Source organism: Haplochromis burtoni, unplaced genomic scaffold (genome assembly GCF_018398535.1).
Source record: "Haplochromis burtoni strain Fernald_Lab_line unplaced genomic scaffold, NCSU_Asbu1 Contig_16, whole genome shotgun sequence".
NCBI classification, from domain to species: Eukaryota; Metazoa; Chordata; class Actinopteri; order Cichliformes; family Cichlidae; genus Haplochromis; species Haplochromis burtoni.
In genome coordinates this window covers 3,525,636-3,543,135 of record NW_024582377.1, presented here as the reverse complement: position 1 = coordinate 3,543,135, position 17,500 = coordinate 3,525,636, and the positions used below count along the sequence as shown (strand labels likewise).

The following is a 17,500-nucleotide window of genomic DNA, read 5'->3' as shown; positions in this document are numbered from 1 at the left end:
GGATAAGTTTCATATCCAAATTTAAATGTCGAAACAATGTTATTAGGGTGCCTTGGGAAAGACGTACGCGCGCAAAATGAATGAAATCCAGTATTTTATTTAAACAAGGAGCCTACATGTGGCTTTTAATCCCCGAACATCATCATTAGCAATATCAAAAAATACAGTAGAATGAGGCTAATGTGAACAATATGCTGATAGAAAACAGGCACATAAGTATGGCACAGGAAGTCTCTTTTACTTAAACAAAATAAATAATTTAAAATGTTAAATACCGTTTATGTCTTGTGGTTAAATACACAGTGGGCCTTTAATGCCAGGCAGGATATTGTTCTAAATAACTAATTTCACACCTGACAGCAAGATAAAAATAGCCATCTATGCAGTGAAGCTTTGGATGTGGGATTTGTCACGCATGAACAGCCCTTAAAGAGCCCACAGATGGGTCAAAAGATTTTAGAAGACTAATACTTGTGGAAAAAATTTGTCGGATATAAAAATAATAAACGCTACAGTAAAAATAATAAAAATTCTGTGAGGGAGCTTTTCAGGAACCTAGAGAAGAGCAAGGAGACCCAAAAACTACAATACCCAGTTTGCAATGCACATCCTGGTTGAAAGGTTGAGGACGTCATACTCATGCTGCCTGGAACCACAACACGAAGCTAAATAGCTAGCAAAACAGCTGTTTTAAATAGTGGTATATTTATTATTTTTGTGTATTGGTACTGTAGCGCGTTTTGGCAGAAATGTCCGGAAAGGCTAAAGATATCCTACAGCTGGATCTGTACGGTTTACTTGGCGTTGAAAGCACTGCTACAACGAAAGAGGTGTGTAAACTAGCACTTAAAGCTAGCTTTAGTCATTGTGTTAAAAATAGCCGTGTTAAGATAACCATGCTTGTAAGTAACGCATTGTAAGCTGGAACCTGTTATTTTTATTTGCCAGACTATTTATTATCAAGTAATAAATAATACAAATTTGTTGTCTTAGGACATTTTTGTCACGAAGCAAGAGGCTATGATAACTTTCTGCTATGAAGATTAGTATTTCTTTTAATCGTATGTGTGTGTAAATGGTGAAGAGGTTTTTTGTTTGTTTGTTTTTACAGTGTGAGATAAACGTAAGATAAAACTATAAAAGATGCAGGTCCAGCGTGTCATTTAACAGACCAACCGGCTAATGGTTCATTTACACCGTTGTGATACTCTGAAAGGCCGCTGAGTGGGGGTGTTGCATCAGGCAAACCTTTAGTACTATGCCTTGACATAAAATCCCTTTACAGTGAAACTATGACCATAATTTCGGTGTGATTATTCAGTTACTGGTTTGACTGTGTGTGTGTGTATATATATATATATATATATATATCTTTTTGTAATTTCAGTTAAATCAACATACTTAGCTCCTGAAAGCTGGTGTGGTTCTGAAAACATCTGATTACATGTGCGTTACTGCCGTGGGTAAACTAGTTTTTTGCTTTTCTGCATATTGGAAACAGAATTTTGCAAAATTCTCTTTGTTCTTGCAATCAACCCTGGGAGCATTTCCCCAACATCGCTTCAAATTTTCATCTCTGAGTGGTTCACCATGATTCCCTGAATCAAGCATTTTCCCTGCAACCACCTCTCTTCACTGTTTCCACAATCCCGAATCCACAGGCCTGAAGGGAAATTAAAATTGCTGCCAAAATGAGGGAGGCAGTTAATTTCTTAATTGGAATTCAAAGTTCTGTTCTCCCCAGAGGATTATCCTTAAGGAAGTTGGTGGTTGTGGCTTGGGTAGAATTGAGGCTCCAAAGGGAGGGGGGCTGATTCTGTGAGGTCTGTTGATGGTCGAGAGAGATAGTGGGTTTGTTTGTAGCATGTGTGTGTAGTGCGTTTAGTCAGAAGGGAGGGTCTCAAAAATCAATCAAGTGTGTGAAGAGAGATGTCATCAGATGAGCTACTTAACCCAGTTTTTTGGCCTGCTGCTCTATCCCAGCTATTAGGCACACTGTTTATCAAAGAAAGAGGAAGAAGCTCATCCCAGAGCCTGTTTATGTGGTTTTAGCCATAGCTTGTAAAACACTGCCTTGACGTAGGGGATTTGCATACTTCATGTTCCCTTGTTTCTCTTTAGTGTCTCTGCTGCTGACCTTTCGTTGCGCTTAGCTGGCTGATAAATGCTATGTAAACTGGCACTTCAGAGTTTATGATTTAATGACTTCATGGGGTTTACGTTATGCTTATAGTGCTACGGAAGGCTTTTTCTAAAGACCAGTCACCAGTTAAACACTTGTACCTACCACAGATTGCTCGTCCACAGCCAAGACCACACAGAATTTCTTGTGGTTTGTTCAGCTACTTAAATTTTAATGTACCTATTACCTAATGTGTTTCAGTAACTACACGCTTGAATGGTTTACTTCCACTCAGAGCATCCAAGGACAGGTGATTTCATTGCATTGTAATAGTTCATTGTAAACTCAATGCCCCCACTGATGAATTTCCTTTTCCTCTTCAAGTCTTTGTCAGAATAGGTGCATTAAGATTATAATTGCATTCTGCAGTGCACTGGGGAGCATCATCAGCGTGCAATCAGGACAGCAATTTTTATGCAGTTTATTTCTAGTGCAATAAGTATGTATTCCACAGCTATACAACCATATACACTCTTAAAGCAGACAAAGCAGTTATAACTGAATAAATAGATTAAACCATAATGATGTTTTTGCCAGATCAGTTACAGTTAGGTTGGTGTATTGATTTAGTTGTTACATTGTTATTAAGTGAATTAATCAAAATGAGTGCTCTTCCTCAAACAATTTGATTACTGCATATTAATTTATTTATGCCAGCGTGATCTGTGAGGTTTGCATTAAGAAGCACATGCATCCACAGTGTGCTTACAGTTTCTCCCTGATACATCTTCAGTGAGGTTCTTGGGGTCATGAGGTGTTTTGGATCTTTTAGCATCAGACCTCCTCACCCAGATGCCACAAATGGGGTTGGCTCTCTGTCTTCCGTCTCCTGTAGCGCCCAGTTGCTTGCACTTTGAAGAGTGAACATCCTGCAAAACCTCCACAGCTAACCTCTTTGGGCTCACAGAGCATCTTCCAGCCTCTGTCCTGGCACTTCTCCAACAGCTCCTAGTACTTTGCGTGCTTCTTCTCGTTTACTCTTCCCACATGCTCTTCCCAGGGCCCTCTAAGTTCTTGAATGATCGAGTGTTTAGTCGGTGGCCTGAGTGATTGCGTGACAGTGTCTTGCAGAAAAAACAGCTGTTTATCCAGGTCCATGCTCAGCTGCTAGTGGAGGGCTACATTCACTTTTCTTTTTACCTTTCTTTCTCTGGAGTATTTTGTTATTATTTTCTTCTAGCTGATAATATCCCATAAAGAATCACACATTGTTATTAATGAGGATGGATCCATGGCTGATCAGGCAGCTAATCATCTACACAGTAAGGGTTTCTACACTGGGACCAGTAGTTTGTCAGCCATAATTGGCACCAAAAACTGGTTTAATGAGGACAAGATGTGAGCATGCAGCTAAACTGAAGCAAATGGGTATCCGGTCGGCACTGAGAATGTTGGTTTTTGTTTTTTTTGTTTTTTTTTTGCCAGGCACTAACTATTAGGCTACCGTTGGCCTCCTACTCCAGGATTGTAGTCTTTCCCTGATCTTGTGGTTCATTCTTTGACAAACAGAAGTGTGGGAAATAGTTGAGATTTCTTTCATTTAGTCTGTCTCATGCATGAAACAAGGAAAATTGGCATATGAAAATGTGGAATATTTTGAATTACAACAGACAGAAAATACAGTAGGATTAAATACAGTTTTCATCATCTGTAAGCACAAGGGAGAGCAGCTGGTTTTAGTCCAGGAGTTCTTCTGTTTTTCATTTTTTCCAACAACTGATGGATTCAGAGCCAGTCCTATAAGGTCACGGTGAACTGCACAAAGATAATTGCTAGAGTAATTGGCCGGATTAGGGCTATAGGAAGATGCCCTGCAATTGAAGACTTATGCGCACAACTTCTTAAAGATTGCACTGCTTTGGCTCCTAGTGTGGAGAACCAGCGGGCTCAGGGTCTTCCAGCATCAATTAAAGATTGCGTGTTATGGCACTGATGGGAGTAATCATGCATTATTTAACAAAACAGCTCCGGAGGCACAGTAGAGACAAGATATCGTGAAGGATCCTAGAGAGAGTGAAAAGGAAACGATTGGAGGAGGAACTGGAGAGAAGGGGAGTTATGATGACATGCAAGATGGCTGTTCTCCACCAGAGCAACTTTGGTGATGACAGGTTGTACTTGTCAAGCAGCTCGGCTGGCCAAACGTACTTCCCGACAACGGCAAACATCTGCTGTTAGTGAAGACGTGGCAGAGACATGTTTATCTTGTCAGATAGGTGCAGGTGATGAATGTGAGAAGCTGACTGAATGTGAATTAAGGACACAGTATAAACTCACGGGTGATGTATTTATTTTTATAAAGGCTGCCTCTATTTCAAATCACACGTACTTATCTTCATGATGAACTCTGGTTACCCTGTTTTAGAATTTAATGTTTCCCTGTTTTTGGCATCCATTTCTGTATTTCTGAGTAAAGAAAGACTGCAGCCACAATTATTTATTAAAGGGTTTGAAATGTTTTGTTTTATGCATAAACGTGATGATACATTTAAAGGAAAGGTAAATTAATCATACTAATACCAGAACTTGAAGTAAATGCAGTAAATCCATTAATGGATTATCTGACATGCCTGTATTGCTTTTTATTTTCTCTTTTTCTCAGTGCATCATATGAATGATGATCCAATTCGAGTGCAGTTAAACATTCACCTGTGTGATAAAGAAATTAAGGGTTTTCTCAATAAGGAAGTAATCTATTCTTCAACCTCAGTTCCAAAACAGTGGGACACTGTGTAAAATGTAAATAATAACGGAATGCAATGATTTGCAAATCACATAAACAAATAAACGTCTCAAAAAAGCTGGGACGTGTTCATGTTTACTGCTGTGTAGCATCCTCTCTTCTTTTAACAACAGTCTGTAAACATCTGGGAAGTGAGGAGAGCAGCTGCTGGACTTTTGGAAAAGGAATGATGTCCTGTCTGATATAAGATTGTAGCTGCCTGATTATTCTAGGTTTTCTTTGTTGTGTTTTTTGCTTCATGATTCGCTGAATGTTTTCAATCAGTGAAAGGCAGGCCTGGTCAGCACCCAGACTCTGCCATTATGTAGTCATGCTGTTGGAATTGATGCAGTATGCGGTTTAGCATCATCTTGCTGAAATATGTAACGTCTGTCCCGATGTCCTCTGGATGGGAGCACATGTTGCTTTGAATCTCAGCATTAATGGTGCCTTTCCAGGTGTTTAGACTGCCAATTCATTAGGCACCCCCATACCATCAGATCTGCAGGCTTTTAAACTGAATGCTGATAACGCGCCTGACCTTCTCCTCCTTAGTGTGGAAGTCACGGGAGCAATGTTTTCCACACATAATTTTATATTTCAACTTGTTAAACCACAGAACAGTTTTCCACTTTGCCTCTGACCATTTTAAATGACCTTTGGCCCAGAGAAGAAAGAAGTGTTTCTGGATCATGTTCAAATATGGCTTCTTCTTTGCAGGATTTTTAATCTGCATTTTTGGATGCAACAGCAAATTGTGTTCATAGACAGTGATTTCTGGAAGTGTTCCTGAGCCCATGGTGTAAGATCCATGACGGAATCATGTCTGTTTTTAATGCACTGGTGCCCGAGGGCCCGAAGATCACAGGCATCCAATAATGATTTTCCACAGCGATTTCTCCAGACTCTCGAAATATTTTGATGATATTAGGTACTGTAGATGACGAGACATTCAAAGTTGTAGTAATTTTATAATAACAAGTATTACTGTGAAACTGTTCCACAAAATATAGATAATTTTTTGCACATTGGTGAAGCCCTGCCCATCTTTACTCTTGAGAAACTTGCTTTTTCCGGCTTTTTGTTGTTCCGTCCCCATTTTTTTTGAGATGTGTTGCTGTCATCAAATACAAAATGAACTAATATTATTCAGAGAATATTTAAAATGTTTCAGTTTAAACATCTGACTTTGTTTTCTACGTTCTTCTGTGAATAAAATACGGGGTTATGAGATTTGCAAATCATTGCATTCCATTTTTTATTTACATTGTAGAATCCTAACTTTTTTTAAAGCTGGGATTGTAAGGTAGTTTTCTTCTTTATTAATAAAAAAGGGAATTGTTTGTCACAATAGTTGAATATTTAACTGCACTTGAATTGGATCATGTTCTTTTAATTTTATTTAGTTAATTTTTTAGCAATTAACAACTTTATAAAACCCATTAGAAAAATAATATTTTTGCCTCACTGTTCAGGGAAGTCCTGAAAGCTGTAATCCGATTAATCTAAATATAAGAAATGCCAAAAGTTCAAAAACATTAGCTCATTAAAAAATTGCAGCCGGTGCTCAGTGCTCTGTCCTTTATGCACTACAAAATTTAAGATTGAACTCCTGTTACAACAGAAAGAAATCATTAATAGAGCAGGGCAATATGACCAAAAATATTTATCACGATATAATTTGAAAATTTGCGATAACGATATAACCGATGATATAATTGACACAAGACAAAATACTTTACAACTCCACAACTTTATTAGTGCAAAAAAACCCATCAATGTATTTTCACTTAAACAAGCAGCTGTTTTATGTGCATTAAAGTTATATAAAAATTTAACAGTGCAAATGCAAATTCCTTGCTGACAGTTTAACCAAAAGGCATTTCCAGTGGAAACTGGCCGACATATCCTCAGCATAACCATGTATAATATCCACAAAACTTAAAAGAGGTTATACACACACAATACGGTAATCATTATGTTGAAGCACAGTACGTATCACTCCGCGAGGCTCCGCCTACGATAGCCGTAATGCTCCGACAATCCATCAAGCGGTGCGGCTTCGTAGCTTAGCAAAGTCGTACTGAAACATTTGACAGATTTTCGAGCGCCGTGCACATAAAATCGTTTCGAGGTCAGTAAACACAACCAGAGTTCATACATAAGGCACACGGGATTATAAGGGGCTCTGTCGACTTTCAGAAAAATCAAAGGATTGATTTTAAGTGCGCCGTATTTTCCAAACAACACGGTAATAACGACGGCCCGCTAGCATGCGCTACCAAAAATAGTGCTTTGTTGTGTGTCTGACGAACGAAAGCTAAACCAGTTCCACACCAGTGAAGCTGCAGCATTTTTACAAACCAGTTCTGGTTCATCCATTTTTATTCAACGTTCCGCTTTCGCCCTTCTCATTCGCCGCCATGCTTTTTCCGCCATGTGCGTATGAAAACAAAGGCACTGCGCATGCGCGTTTTACCCATATTGCGATATTTCATTTTCTTATCGTTGTCCAACATTATACCGGTATTACCGTGAACGGTATAATATGGCCCAGCCCTAATCATTAATGTATTAATGATAATGCAAAGTGGTAAGGCACATGGTCCAGATGGTTAGCTAACTGAAATTAAATTATGGGGGATTTTACAAGAAAATGATCACACTCTCATTTCATCTTCCTAAATCTGTTTTTAAAAAGATATCATTTCATTTATATGGAATGAAAAAGAGCTCTTAACTATATATGGAGCTACAACAGTGGCATAAGCTAAAGGAAGGCATAGCTCTTCCATATCTTGGCTGCTAACATTTCAAATGTTCAAAAATGATTTATATTGTGTTTTCTATTCCAAATACAGACTGATGCTATTTTGAAAGCACATTGCACAGCTCTGATTACCTCAAGTTCCTATTTTACAGTTTACTAACAACTCCAGACATGATTGATACTTCCAAAAAAGTGTGTATTACATATGTTTTTATTCCAGTTTAGGCATTGGTTCTCTGTGGTATAACAAAAGCTCACACACCTTTACATTTCAGTATTGCAAGGTACGATATAGCGAACATCAAGGCACGATAATTTTTGTCAAAATGACATTAATGCAGTGCAGGCTTGTTTTTGTCTCCACTTAAACTGCATTACCATCAGAAGATTATGTAACACTGATTTAAAAAAGAAAGAAAGATGTAGACTTGTTTTCAATCATGGTCTGCACATCTTGAGCAAGTTGGTTGGCACTTTGTGGAAATCCACAGTAAGCAACTCCTCACAGTGGTAGAGGGAAAAAGGACAGAGTAGGACCCATTTTTAGGCTGTGTTTTGATCCCAGAGAGGAGCTGCAGTTCACTCCTTTGCAATTCAGTTCAATTTTATTTATATAGTGCATAATCACAAGAATCGTGCTTGAGGCAACTGTTGTTGAAGAGGAGTATAATTTTGAGGCGAAACTCGAGTCTTCACTTTTTTGTATCTTACTAAAAAGCTTTAAAATGAGTTGGACAAAGGTATAATAGGGAGTGCATTGAACAGAATGTGAGAAATAGACAGGCGAGGATAATACAGGGGAAGCAGGCTTCGGCCAACCGTAAGCATATGTGTTTGGTTCTAGTCCACAGCCCTGCGTGTCAGTCGCAATCTGTAGGAACGCTGTGTGTGCCAAGCAGCAAGACTAAATATCCTCTAATGATGTCTAGTCTCTCAAAAAGCCCTCTCACTGAACCAAGTTCTCATTTACTGTTGGAACAATAATGAACCCCCCCCCCCCAAAAAAAAAACCCCAATCCAGTTTAGATAGAAGAAAGGACTTTTGACATTTAGGAGCTGTGTGAGCTGCAGTTATCTCCAGAGGCTTCACTGGAGGCTTGCTTGGTTCATATAATCAGTCAGAGGTTAAGCTCTTGCACCCTGGATGGAGGGCATCCAGTCTAATGTGTGACTGTACTTAACTGTCATTGGAGCTGCAGTTAAAAAAAGCCTGGACGCTGATTAATTACACCATTGTGCTTCCCCCCAATTCCATCCATCCCCGTAAAGTCAGCTCAGTATGTTTTGGCGTGCGTTCTAGAGATAAAACTGTGCAAAACAAATTACAGGGAAACACTGCATATGCCAGAAGACAATGCATCCAATGCAAACGCTTCCCAGACATGAACAAAGGGGCTCCCAGTTTTTGTGGCCCGAAGCATACTGGCAGGAGATTGATTTGCGCTAACAGGGAGAATTTGAAAACATCCAGAATGTTGGCATGACTGATTATGTCTGGTGAGAAAGTGCATGTCAGTGTTTGTGTTTGGTCTGTTCTTTAATGTGTATGTATGGGGGGGAGGGTTGGATGTGCCAAAACTTTAGCATGCAATGCATGTACTGTATATGAGCATGTGCGTTTGAGGTTGTGCAGAATTCTCAAGCGCTGGACTCCACTGCCCCCTCTGGTCTCTGCGGTAATTTTCCTGTTTCCCTTCATTCTCAAAAGAAGCAGACTTCTAATAAAACCACCTCTCCATTAAGTGATTCCTAGAAGGACCAATGAATGGTTAATGTTCCAAGCAGTGACCCAGAGTTAAAAAATCAGCTATAACTAAAACCTTATTTGGATTAACCCCCCCGCTGCCAAAGGATGCTGCTTTCAGACTATGTCAGGCTTGATTTCATTTTTTATGACATATTCTATCTAATATTGTTTAAATAAAGATAGAATAATACTAGGTTGCAACTTCGTATTTATCTTGCAATCTGACAACTGGAATAGCCTGAGAATAGTTTTGAATTCTTGTACAGTGCAGTATGTACCACAGTGGTTAGAAGCCATTAACGGCATGTCAAAAGGACACGAAGCACAGGATCGGCTTAAAGTTTCAATTTGATCCAAACAAAACAATTCCATTAAAGACCACATTTCACCTCAGATGTTTTTATGTCAGGCTGTTACTGTCTTTGGCATTATTTCAATGAGGCCATAACTTCTTTTTTTTTTTAGTTAGACTTCTGGGCCAAACTCAACGTTATAAAATTATTGATACACAGTAAGAATTATATCTTTACACGGTGCCCAAAATTTGTGCTTAACCTCCCAAGACCCCGAGCCCTCATATGGGGGACATTACATTTTGTTTTATTCTTTTTGTAATAGGTTTCTTCCTGCTAAAAGGGAGTTTTTCCTCCCCAGTGTTGCCAGTGCTTGCTCATTTGTTGTTTGTTAGGGTTTTTCCTCTATTTTTTAGGGTCTTTACCTTAAAGTCTAAAGCACCTTGAGGAGACTCTTGTTGTGATTTGAGGATATATAAATAGAACTGAAGGTTGAGGGAATTGTTCATTTTTCTGCGTTCTAACAAGCATTTTCCACTCTTTGTAATGTTTGGAGTTTTTCCCTCCTCCTTTTTCAGATCAAGAAAGCGTATCGACAGAAAGCGTTAACATGCCATCCAGACAAGAACCCAGACAACCCAAAAGCAGGTGAGTGAGACAGTTTTTGTTTTGCATTTACTGTTTTCTCACATGATCTCCAAACCTTATCTGACAGAGATGCATATAAAGATGCAGATGATTGGATGCATAGAAGTTCTGGTGTAGATCCACATCTCTTGGCTTACTAGCTGCGCACTTGGTAATAGTGCAGGTAATTGTCAGATTCAGAGCAGGTGAGTGTAGTGGTGAGAATACATCTCCTTTAGAGGGCTATGTGGGAGGAAGTACAACCTTAGAAAATTTCCCTCCCTGAGTGTCCCAGGTTCATGTGTCTTCTGTCTCCATTCTGAGGCATTGACCGTTGCCACTGAGGAGTTAGTTATGACCACTCACTGAGTTGCCATTAAGGTCCAGGGCCAAAAATGAATGCTCCAGAGTCACATTCTCACAGCGTTAAACTCTGCCAGATGTCCTGGCCACAGCACTCTGTCGCAAGGCAACCAGCGCATGTTTCTCCCGCCAGCTTTTTAGCTAGAAAAACATGGCCAGCATCACCGTCCTCACCACCCTCATCCACACTCTGTCCTCCCTGGGTTCATGTGTCCTTCTGCAGCTTGGTGCCAACCAGCATGTCAACAATTAGACCAGAAAATCTCAGCATAGCTTTCTGTCAATAGGGGAAAAATGCACCTTGGACAAGAAGCTGGTCACGAGGTATGTTTTCAAGTTAGGTTTATGTGGCTTCTGGATGGTTCAGGCAATTTCTGATTATGTCAGGAAAAAAAGGAAATTGGTAGGGTTGAGAGGGATAACACAAAAGCAGGGGGTCGGTTTCCCAGAAATGGAAAAGTAGTGGTTTGGAGGCCCTCAACACTCGAACCCGCGCATGAAGAGAATTGGACTCTATCGCACGAGAGCGGAGCAAGTCTTGGGACTTGCTGCCCCTCAGGGGAGGGTTGTTTGCATGTAAGAGGTGACATAGGGGTCACAATTCTTCACTGATTGACGATACCCCTCCCCACTATCCCCTCTCCCCTCTAAATACCCCATATTGTGACACTCAGAGGTGCCTGGTGGGCATGGCAGGTTTCCCCCAGTTGGATTTCATTCCAGCCCATTATATGCATGTAGGTAACCTGACCGCCTCCGCTGGCAGCGCGATCTCGAGAGCCTTCTGTTAGTGTGCAATGCCAGTCCCCACAGGGAGTAACAGTATCAGTCTGTTAGGCCTCCCATAAGTGAATGATTAAGCCTGGCTAGTATCGTGCAGTAATGTGCTGTTTGGAGGACAAGCTGGGGGGACTGTGGTCTCCCAGTGTACATTTGTCTGTGCGTGTGTGTTAAATGACAACTGGTGTAGTGGTATTTGCTGCAGGCTGGGCCAGGGGAATGCACGGCCGTGTCACTGGAGGAAACAAGTTTCGTGAGACCTGCGGCAAATTTTGAGACACAAATGTCGCAGTTTGTATTGGCTCCATGTCCCATCATCTTGAGGCATTCGTAGACATAACTCTGCTTTTGAATTAGGTGTCCTGTCCTTCTCAGTCTCCCCGTTTCAGTATAATTTTATGATCTGTCTTTTTTGTTTCAAACTGGCACAATTATCAACTCAATTTTTGTAAACCTTTAGCCACGTTTTTCTTTTTTATAGGTAATATCCCACAAGATAAAAGTTGAAGGCAGTAATGCAAGAAAATGCTCTTATTCTGTCTTTTTTTTTCTTCTTTCTTTTAGTTGAGCTCTTCCACCAGTTATCCCAGGCTCTTGAGGTGCTAACTGATGCCGCCGCCAAGGTAAGACCGCTGGTGTCTTGTAACCTCTAATATGGATCCTAGCCCTCAAGTAAACCGAGACACAGCAAGCCCAGCAAGGAGTGATCTTGAAGTCTAACGCTTTTTTTTTCAGGCTGCTTATGACAAGATTTGTGCTGCCAAGAAACAAGCAGAAGAAAGAAACAAGAAACTAGATAGCAAGAGAAAGAAAATTAAACTTGGTGAGTCATTTTTCTGCCGCATCCCAGAGATTATTTAGTGATATTATCTTGTGTTTCTTTCTAATTATCAACTTTTAATGCTGAAGTACTGTTTCCTCTTTAAAGAATAATAATAATAATAATAAGTCAGTCAATCAATACTATGAGTATATGATGGAGATGTGGATTAGTTTGTGTGCGTTGTTTTGACAGATTTGGAGGCCAGAGAGCGACAAGCAGAAGCTCAAAGCCAGGAGGAAGTGCAGATCACTAGAACACTCGAGGAAGAGGTATCGCATTTTATAGAAATGACATTAGCAAAGATACTGCGCTGCAATTTGCCTTAAGAGGCTGCAGAAAATTTTAAATTTCACTATACTGCAGGTATAAGTGCTGTATTGGAAAATGCATCTAGGAAAACTAAAGCACACCCTGGTGCTTTCATTCTGTTTTTCATCAAATAGTTTTTCCTGATTGAGTTGAACTCTTTCAAATACTTGGGTCACGAACAAAGGCTCTGTCTAAGAGCTCCTCTCTTTATTTTGTTTTTTCACAGACATAATTATCAGTAAGGTCATTAAGGTGATATTGCATGACTCGGTGCAGTTTGTGCAGAACACCCATAAATAAAAATGGTGTGCATGCTTCCACTGTGAGTAATTTCCATACGCTCAAGGTGCTTCATGCATATACATAAGGAAGGAGGCCATAACCAGCAGGTGGCACTATTCCATTTTCTGACTTCATCGAGGCATTAGTGCCTTAAGTGATGAAACAAGCTGGTTTGTATAGCCTCCTTGAGTAGAGGACATAAACACAGAATTGCAGAGTAATAAAGCTGATCATATTCCAACAGCTGTTATCTTAACATGTGCTGTCACGTAACACTTGGCCACCTGTTCATTCACATTTCTGCATTTTATGTGCACCTTCTCCAAGATTGCCCGCTTGAGGGAGGAGGGATCCAGACAGCTTGAAGAGGAGCAGAGGCTCATCAGAGAGCAGATCCAGAGAGAAAGAGAAGCACATCAACACGGAGGAGACCACACTCAGAGAAGTACATGCATTTGACCAATCCTTGCTGGTCTGAGTTAGCTAAACCAGTTTATTGTAGTCCTGACATTTTTATATCATCCCAAAGCCTTGCTAGGGTGAACCCCCTGTGTTTCCCATCCCTCGTCGTGTCAGCACAACCACAGCAGCCACCAGGCTCCCTGTGGCTCACCATGTATTATTCACATGATAGACTATAACAATAACTGAAATTATATTGGAAGAGGTCTATTTTAGTTTCTTGGCAAGATAGCAAAGGGATGCCAATCACTGCGTACACAGAGCGGTCCATCAAACTTTTAACCTCATGGTAATATTTTTTGCAGCAAAAGGAAGGCAGCGTGTATATACTTAGGAAAACAACTGACTGCTGCCCTAAACTAGACCCCTTCTGTGGCCGGACAATTACTAATGCATTGTCAGCATGTCTTCTGTGTCTTTTCCATTTGCACGCACACAGCCCTCCCCTGGATCAGCAAGAGCTATACATTTAACACATGACATCCATTTTAAAATTGCTGTCTATCTGCACTAGTCCCTCGACTGCTCTCTTGCGTATAAAATTTCAGGAAAACAATAGTTTCTTTGTTTTTTTCACTTCTCTGTCTCATCCCCCCCCCTCTGTTGCGTTTTGTCAGACTCAGGAGTGGAGAGATGTTCCAAGAGCAACGTAACCCCAAAATTGAAGGTAAGGCTCAGAATATGTGAAGAGAGGTCAGGGTTGGGGTGAAATATGTAGTAAGAGAATAATGTAGGTCCCTCAGTAACGTGGAGGAGCGACTGCTATATCTGAGTGAAATTTCAGGCAGGATCTCAGCGGGGAGTTTGATAAAAACCTTTTGCCATTTGTGTTTCATTATTGGAGACCACATAAGTTGCCTCACTACTGAGCACACATGCTATTCTGAAGTCCAGTCCTCTTGAGAGGGCACAGTGTCGTCAGGAGACCAGTATCTAAACTAAGAGAAGGCTTATTATATTTCCTCCTGGAAACAGCAGAGTCTGCATGTATTAACATGGGATGTTAGCTAATGTGTTTAGACAGTAAATCTGGTTTTAAAATTTGATAGCCATCTAGTGCCGCAGCGTATTCCCTGACGTTTGTGTGTTCAGCTAGAAAAAACAAACAACGGCCAGACTGACAGCATCACAAATCATGTTGCATGGACAGGGACACGTTTACTGCAAGATTTATCTCAGAGTCTCTGCTTCTATCTCAGATTGCAGCCCTGCGTGCAATCAAAAATATTTTCTTATTAATAATTTATTGGCTTCCCACATCAGATACCTGCATCTGAACGTCTTAAAAGCATAACATGGAATATGATCTCTAGACAGTTAACCACAGCCATTTTTTCTATATTCAAACTGCCCATTGCTTTTCACTATAAAGTTTAATTTGATTTTAGAAAGTTCTCTATGACCTTAGCATAATTATCAGCTGTGTTGATGACTCGCTTTTTGAAGAATAGATCTAAATTTTGAGCAAACGCAGCAGTGTTTCTGTGTTGCAGGCTGAAATCACAGACATCACATCATAGAAATACCTTAGCATTTTATTTGACGATTACCGGGTAAGGAGGTTATCGGTGGGGAGAAGAGAATGCTCTTAGATGGACATTTTCAGCCGTAATTGCTGGTAAAAAGACTCCATTTGCACTTGGAAGTTCCCAGAAATCCTGCTGCTCTGACAGTGAGCAGAATGCTGGAGCTGAACCAACAGTTAGCGCTTGCCATTTATAATACTACTCCGAGCAGTTGCTGTGATATTTGCCTCATTTCCCTGTTCTTTGTACATGCATATGAGAAGTTACACAATATCTGTCTTGTTTTTTAGGAGTGCAGGAACTCGCATGAGCTTTTAGTGACAGAACTCCAAACGGGGTTCATATGTTTTTCAATTTCTTTTTAAACTAAAGACACACTAACATTGTTATGTAAGCAAAGAAGTTGACCACAGTTCACATAGTAGAGGAGGACTTCCTCTCTTTTGCCTGTGACCAAACACGTTCTTAGACATTGAACTGCTTTGGATTATTTCTTGATTAATTTATGATAGTTAAAGCAAGTGAGTCACCACATTTTCTGTAGTCCAGGTGTCCATGTTTTGAATTTCACTCATTTATCTGGTGCTTTCGGTATGAATGGAAATTGACTGCAGGTCTTGCAGGTGGTGCCATGGTGATGTTCCAAGAGCTTAATAATGTCTTTTTCTCGTAGCTCCAGCGTGTGCTGATGGTTTTTGTAATCTGTGTCTCATCAGAGGCGAGCCCGCCTGGCACGCTTGGCCTCTTTGTCAGCTGACTTTAATCAATGTGTTCTAATGATTAGACATTATCATGCACTTCTTTAGCTCATGAAAACTTTCTTGACTAATATTAGCCTTTCCTCTCTCTTTCTCTCCTCCAGTTGAAGTGGAAGTGTAAAAAAGATGATGAGACAAATGGAGGTTACTCTCATGACATTCTGTTTAAACTTCTACAAAAGGTATGCGTCCTGAAAAGAGAATAAGTAATGCCACAGTGCTGCAAAGTTATTGATTTATACTGCAAAACAGTTTTCCTTTGCTTTTAGAACTATTTTAAAAAGATTACAACACAATAAAATAATTTAGGTTTGGCATTATACAGTATTGCCTTAAATAACGACTCTTTTTGTATTGCAAATGAGTGTTAAATGAATGCAAAAATTCCCATGAATTTATGAGGTATTTATTTGACTAGGTTAGCCAAATGCAATCATTTTCCTCTCTAAAGGGTCTGCAAATTAAATTTCCTGGGGAAAAAATACACTGCTGAATTTTTAGGTTTGCTCACTTCCAAAGAAATGCCTCTAAATCCAGAAAACAAATACATCACATAAGTCACAAGTTATAAATTGATCCCCAAGCAAAACTTAAGTTGGTACTTGATGGAGAAAGCCTTGTAGGAAAGCACAATGGTAAGATGTTTCTTGAAGTCAATAATTCAATTCAGTTATATTTATACGGCACCAAATCACAATAGCAGTCACCTCAAGTCATTTTATATTAGGTAAAGACCGTACAGTAATATAAATAGTATTATAAATATCTATATGTGATGTTTTTCTTATCAATATTTTTTTCTCAAATGGTTACAGAATTATTTTTAATGAAACTTGTGAAGTCATTAGTAGTTAAGGTTAAAGGAATGTTTGGTTCAACAGAGCTCTGACTCTTTGTCAGCCTGGCTACATGCTGAAGACGAACCAAATCGTTCTTATTTTCTTCAATCAGTGATCAATAGTAAGATGTCCTAGCTTTGTGTGTGAAGAAGACCAAATACATGAAGAGATTGGAACAGATTTTCTATAGGATTGAGGTCTGGAGACTGGCTAGGCTACTCCATAATCATAATGGTCTTCTTCTTTAATTACTCCTTTGTTACGTTGGTGATGTGTTTTGGGTCACTGTCGTGCTGGAAGACCCATCCTTGACTCATGTTAACTGTTCTGGCTGAGAGAAGGAGGTTCTCATCTGGGATTTTGTGGTACATGTCCATTGTCCTCTCAATGTGATGAAAACAAAAAAACAGCCCCACAGCATTTTTCTACCTCTGTGCTTGACTGTGGGGATGGCGTTCTTTGGGTCATACTCAGCATCACTTTGCCTCCAAACACGGCAGGGTGAGCTGATGCCAAAGAGCTTTCTCCCAAACCTTCTCTGAATCTTTTAGATCTTCACTGGCAAACTTGCAACAGACCTATACGTGTGCCTTCATTAGCACAAGGACCTTGTTGACACTTCGAGATTACAGTTCATTGTGATGTAGTGTTATAACAAAAATGTTCTTGGTGATTGTGGTCCCAACTGCCTCCAGATCATTAACAAGCTCCACCTGTGCAGTCTTAGGCTGATCAACCACCTTTCTCATGGTCATCCTCACTCCTTGAGGCAATGATGGTCATTTTATATTTCCTTTATTTCCAAATAATAGTAACAGCAGTTGTCAACTTTTCACCAAGCTTCTTGCTGATGGTCTTGTAGCCCACTCCAGCTCTTTGGTCTTGCCCATGGTGGTTCTAAAGGTTGGAATAGAAAAATTAGACTACAGTTGCTCTTTAAACACATAATAAAGTGAAATGAGGAGTATCTGTTATTGATTGATTAGAGCTATATATATATATATATATATATATATA

At 39.9% G+C, this 17,500-nt stretch overlaps 1 protein-coding gene across 1 annotated transcript in view; it reads left to right on the top strand.

Moving 5' to 3' along the window:
- The first annotated feature begins 608 nt into the window (after window positions 1-608).
- The window catches only part of dnajc17 (DnaJ (Hsp40) homolog, subfamily C, member 17), a 39,251-nt gene continuing 22,359 nt past the window's right edge, over window positions 609-17,500 (top strand). The window contains exons 1-8 of the mRNA XM_005916923.3: window positions 609-830; window positions 10,293-10,362; window positions 12,049-12,107; window positions 12,220-12,307; window positions 12,500-12,576; window positions 13,226-13,343; window positions 13,978-14,027; window positions 15,749-15,826. Of these exons, the coding sequence (XP_005916985.1) occupies window positions 750-830; window positions 10,293-10,362; window positions 12,049-12,107; window positions 12,220-12,307; window positions 12,500-12,576; window positions 13,226-13,343; window positions 13,978-14,027; window positions 15,749-15,826 (621 nt within the window). The 5' untranslated portion in view covers window positions 609-749. The remainder of the gene's footprint in view (window positions 831-10,292; window positions 10,363-12,048; window positions 12,108-12,219; window positions 12,308-12,499; window positions 12,577-13,225; window positions 13,344-13,977; window positions 14,028-15,748; window positions 15,827-17,500) is intronic.